General features: G+C 35.5%; 1 protein-coding gene across 1 annotated transcript; it reads left to right on the plus strand.

Moving 5' to 3' along the window:
• The first annotated feature begins 2,119 nt into the window (after positions 1–2,119).
• On the plus strand, positions 2,120–5,706 carry LOC145570517 (RNA-binding protein CP29B, chloroplastic-like). The gene is made up of 4 exons (XM_081629634.1): positions 2,120–2,571; positions 2,804–2,905; positions 4,227–4,529; positions 5,241–5,706. The coding sequence occupies exons 1-4, from the start codon at positions 2,215–2,217 to the stop codon at positions 5,301–5,303; spliced, it is 825 nt and encodes a 274-aa protein (XP_081485760.1). The 5' UTR covers positions 2,120–2,214; the 3' UTR covers positions 5,304–5,706.
• Positions 5,707–5,985: the final 279 nt, after the last annotated feature.

Below are 5,985 nucleotides of genomic sequence, written 5' to 3' on the forward strand. Positions count from 1 at the left end.
TTTGGAGCTAATTGAATTTTGTATGCATGTCTATCTTAGATGCAAATAATTGCATGTCAACACCGAGTGTTATTTGATGATCAAGATCATACCCATATTGTTAAACTATCCCCTCCACCAATAAATCTCAATCTTTTCAAGTGTTCTTAACTTTTGGGCTTCTGTGCTAGATCAATTTGGACATTCTATAAGTCCTTTCATAGCAACCATGGTACAAAATTTGATAATGTTCCATTCAAAGTATTTTGTGTCAAAAATGGCATGGTTGTTCATTTCTCTTGTCTACACACATTTTCTCAAAATTGTGAAGCTAGAATTATTTTATATTCATATGATTATAATATAAAACGTCCTCTCTTATTTCATGCTTTTCTCCCTCTATTGTATTGGTTATATGCTATTCTCTTGATTTTTTAGTAGGGTTATTAAATTTATTACTCTAGCTCAAGCCTTATTTGGAGGAAATCCCTCGTATGATCACATTTAAGTCTATAGGTGAGAGTGAGGGATAGCTCAAGTGGTTAGAGCTTCCCTCCCGATTCTAGGAGGTCCTGAGATCGATTCTTACCCCGCCCTTAAGGCTCTCTAAACACCAAAAAAAAAAAAATTCTATAGGTGCCTAAATTTTCCTAATCGTTCTGTTACCGTTATGAGTAAATTAAATCCTTGTGTTTTCTTAGGTTACCCAACACCGTGGTATCAATGTTTGGATCTCACTACAAACAAAATTGTTACTTACCATCATGTAAACTTTGATGAAAACACATTACCATACAACGATTTGGGTAGAGTTGACTCGGCGTTCCTTGTCATGTTATTTTGTTTTCTTGGGTCGTTCCCCTGTTTCTTGGAAGACTAAGAAACAACCTACCTTATCCACATCCTCGGTGGAAGCCGAATACAGGTTTATGGCTTTCACTACTCATGAGTTGGAATAGTTGAAGCAGTTGTCGTTTATTCTTGATGTTAAGTATTCGAAACCTATGCAGTTGTTTTGTGATAGTGAGTCGGCCCTGCATATAGCTAAGAATCCGGTATTTCATGAACGTACGAAGCATATTGAGGTGGATTGTCATTTTGTTCATGATGAGTTGTTAAACGGTAATATTTCTATCTCATACGTTTCGACTGGTCATCAGTTGGTAGATATTCTCACCAAGGCCCTTGGACGTGAGCAGTTTGATTTTCTGTTACGCAAGTTGGGAATTCGTGATTTGCATTCTCCAACTTGAGGGAAGTATTAGAGTCGGTTTGTATATTTGGCAAGTTTATCTTATTCGGAGTTTAAGGCAAGTTGGGTTATATTTGTATAGTGTATATGTATGTGATCAATATCAATACAAAGGTTAAGTCGTTTTCTCCACAATATTCTTGAGTTTAACATACTATCTTTTCTTGTGATCGTTGTACGAAATAGAAGACCTAAACACAATAATGACTTGATCCATTGTAAACTCGACTTAACCTTAACCATACCCAATGACTCATTTCGACAATGAACCAATCCAAAATTGACTTGAACCCAATAATGATCCTCCCCACAATAACTTGCTACAAACCCGTATCAAACCTAATTTAAATTGATCTAAACTTGACTTGACTTGAATCGAACCCAACCCAAACATGAATTGAATAAATAAGAATTTGACCCGACTTACATTCGACCCAAACTTGATCAGATATGAGACTTGACATGACTCAACCCATACACAACCCGTCTCAAACCACACCTACATAGATAGTTCATTAACCTATCATGAGCCAACCCAAGTTTGACTTGATCTGCAATGACCCAACCCAAACCTAACTTGAACACCCGAGTTAACATCCATAGGAAAAGTTATAAAAGTATTTATATAGCCACAATTTTAACCACACAGTCAGTAGCCTCATTACTATCTTCACACAATGCAAAACAAGTGAAACCTAAGCCCATACCTGTCACTAGAGACTACCAATTCCTCTATCAGATCAGCCCACCCAAATCTCCAAATCCAAAATATCCACCAAACTACAAATATCAATTCACAACTTGTTTGATTTTTTTTTGTAAAAATCCTTTTAAAAAAAATTCCAAGTTGATTAAATTGTGAAGATAAATATCCCCTCTTCACCCTTTAAACCCATTTCCAGCTGCTCCTAAAACCTTATCGTTCTCTCCTCCTCCCCATTTCTTAGCAGCAGCCTTATCTCTTCCTTGTTCAACTCTCAACAATGGCTTCCACCACTTTCCTCGCTTCTTTAGCACCCAAAACGCTGGTTCTATCCAAATCCGCTACTCCTTCACTCCCTTTCTTCTCTCTCCTCTCTTCTTCTCCTTCCAAAATGCTACCCAATTCTCTGTCTTTTCACTCCTTGAAACGCTACCAATCCCTTTCTTCTCGCTTTGTTCAAAATGTTGCAATTTCTTCTGAGTTTGAACAAGAGGAAGATGTTATGTCTGATGATGGTGAACCACAGCCTAACTTCTCCCCTGACCTTAAGCTTTTTGTGGGTAATCTTCCTTTTAATGTTGACAGTGCTGAACTTGCTGGGTTGTTTGGTGCTGCTGGTACTGTTGAAATGGTTGAGGTAATTTCAAATTTCCTGTTTTATTTTATGGGTTTTTGTTGAATTAATTTTTATTGTAATTTAATGGTTTTTTTTTTTTTTTTTTTTATAAATTTATTGTTTAATTATGTGGGGTTTTGGGGTTGTTTTGCATGTAATTTTGGTTTAAATTTTTTATTTTTTATTTTGAAAATTTGTAAAATTTGTCATTTGGTTAACATTACCGAGCAAAAATTGTTATGAATTTATGCAGGTTATATATGATAAAATGACTGGAAGGAGCAGAGGGTTTGGATTTGTGACCATGTCCTCAGTTGAAGAAGTTGAAGCAGCTGCTCAGCAATTCAATGGCTATGTAAAATTCTTTACTATTTGAACTTGAATTTTCTGATTATTTGTTCGAGAAATTTGTGATTTATCTGTATGTTGGTTAAAGCTAGTTGTATAAGATGTGTGTTTGTTTACATTACTTATGTAGGGAAATAGGGTGGTCATGTACTCCCTCTGTCCGGAATTAATAGTCACATTGATGGTGTAATTCGAACTATTGATGTGACAACTAAATTTGGACGGAGGGTGTATATTGTACAATTACAATTACACATTCTTTGTTTAGTGAGCCCATGTAAACGAGTAGTGATTGCTGGACTACTGGGTTGTACAAGATATTACTCAGTAGAATGGCCTTGTCCACTTCACCCTGAAGAAAGTCAAAATAAGGTTTAACAGGTTTAGATAGATTCATAAAGATAAGATGGGTTTAGATAAGGTTTAATAAGGTTTGGTCTATCACTTGGATTCCCATTTGTGAACTTCTTTGTAAATATATTATCTTATCTTTACTACCTAAGTTTCCTTATTTCAACTAACTTAACCTGAACACTTGTATTATTGTACTAGTTGTGAATTGAACTAACTTAATCTGTATGTTGGATAAAGCATGTAGGTTTTATATGTATTTTGTTGTCTATTTATGGCGCAATGTAAAAATTTACAATTCATTGGTGGTGGTCTGGTGGAGTAAAGTAAATAAATTCAAAATGGCTAATTTAGTTTTAGTAAATGATTGTAAATGCACTATGTATTGTGAGGTACATGGAAACAATAATTCTGTTGTTGCAAGGGTAAGTCTGTGCATATTCGACTCGGCCCTGCCATGTGCTGAAGTTTCTATTGAGGCATAGAGGTCATATTGTTTATGTACATGGTTTTAGCCTTCTATAATAGCATTGTTTTCCATTGTTACCGCCTGTGAAGTAAGGCAAAATTTATTTGGAATGGCCAATGGTATTCCACTTTCTTGCTTTTGTGGATTAAGTATCTTTGTCAAAGTTATCAATCTTGCCATGAGAACCACATAATCTTCTTACGAATCCAGTAGATATTTGTATTTTAAACTTCATATAATGGAACTCTTAAATTAAAAGATTGAAATGCTGTTATTGAAGGGAGGCTGATCATTTAAGTGCCAAATGAATTTTTTTGTGATGGTCTTTGCCTGCAATTTCTTTGCTGTACATAACAAGCACTTATGTCATGGAGGGAGGCTGATCATTCAAGTAGCAAAATTAATTTTTTGGTGATGCTCTTTGTCTGCTTTTTCTTTGCTGTACATAACAAGTACTTATAAATGTTTTTTTGGTTACAAGCACTTATAAATGTTACAATGATGGCAGGAACTTGATGGCAGGCCCTTAAGGGTGAATGCAGGACCTCCACCACCTAAAAGAGACGATTTTTCTCCTAGAGGTGCCAGAGGTGGTGGATCAAGCTTCGGAAGCTCCAACAGGGTTCATGTGGGCAATCTATCATGGAAAGTTGATGATGCTGCCCTCAAGTCACTTTTTAGTGAACAGGGAGAAGTAGTGGAAGCAAAGGTGATTTATGACAGGGATAGTGGTCGTTCCAGGGGTTTTGGATTTGTAACTTACAATTCTGCTGATGAGGTCAATAGTGCCATTGAATCCTTGGACGGTGTGGTAAGAACTTCATTACATAAACTTAAAATGTTTTACTTTGAAAGATATCTTTTTATTGATGATTTGGTGTGAAGTTATTGGTTATACATTCTGTGAAAATTTGTAGCAAAATCATGGTCCTATGAAGGACTCTTTTCCACCCTACGATCCTATATTTCCTTGTATTCAAGGACAGATGTTGCTTTCAACAACTTCTCTCCTCCCCCTATATGTTCTACGTTACTTTTGTGTTTGATTGATAAATGATTTAGGTATTATACTATTTGGATTTAACTGTCAAATACTTATTGGTGTTTGTTACATAATGGAATGCAAATTATTAATATCAGAAAGTATTGGTCAAGTAACTCAAGTTTGTGATTTGAAAGTATAGTAAGCATCATAAATCTTGTGGTTCACATTGAGATTTGTGTGTTTATGTTGAGATCTTTGGCTAGCAATGTGATTCTTGTGCGTCGAATGTCATACCATTAATAATATCTTCTATTGGATTTTGAGTGTGTCATTCATTCTTTATTTATTTATTTTTTTTCCCATTAAAGGTGTGTGTATGTAAAGTTAGATGGTAAATTATGTTCATGCTATGACCGTGCTCATATTGGTGGACTTCATATGAAACACTGATCCTTGATGTTGTTGATATGAGTTATAGCTCTTTTCCCCATCCTCTGATGAATTCCATGGTTACATATCCTTTATCTTGTCATGCAGGATTTGAATGGAAGAGAAATACGTGTATCAGCCGCGGAAGCAAGGCAGAGGCGCTCATTTTAAAGTGAAAATCTGTGATAAATTGATATCTTAGGCTGGTAGCCAGAGGAAGGCTGCTGCTGCAGGGAAACCCAACTAGTGCTGAACAATGTGCTGTTCTGTGCATCAGTTTGCTCATTTTTCTGGTTCAAATGCACAGAAATGGCTTAGATATCATTATAATCTGCATGGAGAACTGAATATGTTCTGGAACCTATGTCCTTTTAGGTAATTGAATTGTGTGTGTTGTGCTTTTTTGCAGTCTAGGTGATTAGTAGTTAAAACACTTTTATCAGCGGGCTGGTTTGGATGTAATATTTCTTTCCCTGCAACGATGCTCGACATTGATTAACAGTGTAGCCTCTTGTAAGAAACTGGTTGACCGGTAGTGATTCAGTAATACAGATGCTGTTTGTTTATTTTATCACTTATGACCTAGTTTTGATAGAGAAAATACAAGTTTCGATAAACAAAAACTGTTTATCACATTGCATTTTCGTGAATAAATCAACAACTTTTTCATTAATGTGGGCTTTACATTTGATGGTGATTGGATGTAATTATTGATATATTTACAAAATTGCCATGTGATAAACAAAAATTGTTTATTAAGCAAGCTCGTTTTGATATTGAATCGAACCAACACATCAACACTTGGAATGGAATAAATTACTTTTTTCGTTCTCTAATTTTTGAGACGCTACCC

Source organism: Chenopodium album, chromosome 12 (genome assembly GCF_948465745.1).
Source record: "Chenopodium album chromosome 12, dcCheAlbu1.1, whole genome shotgun sequence".
Classification (NCBI taxonomy): Eukaryota; Viridiplantae; Streptophyta; class Magnoliopsida; order Caryophyllales; family Amaranthaceae; genus Chenopodium; species Chenopodium album.

Coding starts and splice junctions, on each gene's coding strand:
- LOC145570517 (XM_081629634.1), top strand. CDS start 2,215: ATGGCTTCCACCACTTTCCTCGCTTCTTTAGCACCCAAAACGCTGGTT. Junction 2,906..4,226: donor CTCAGCAATTCAATGGCTAT/GTAAAATTCTTT, acceptor CAATGATGGCAG/GAACTTGATGGCAGGCCCTT. Junction 4,530..5,240: donor TTGAATCCTTGGACGGTGTG/GTAAGAACTTCA, acceptor CTTGTCATGCAG/GATTTGAATGGAAGAGAAAT.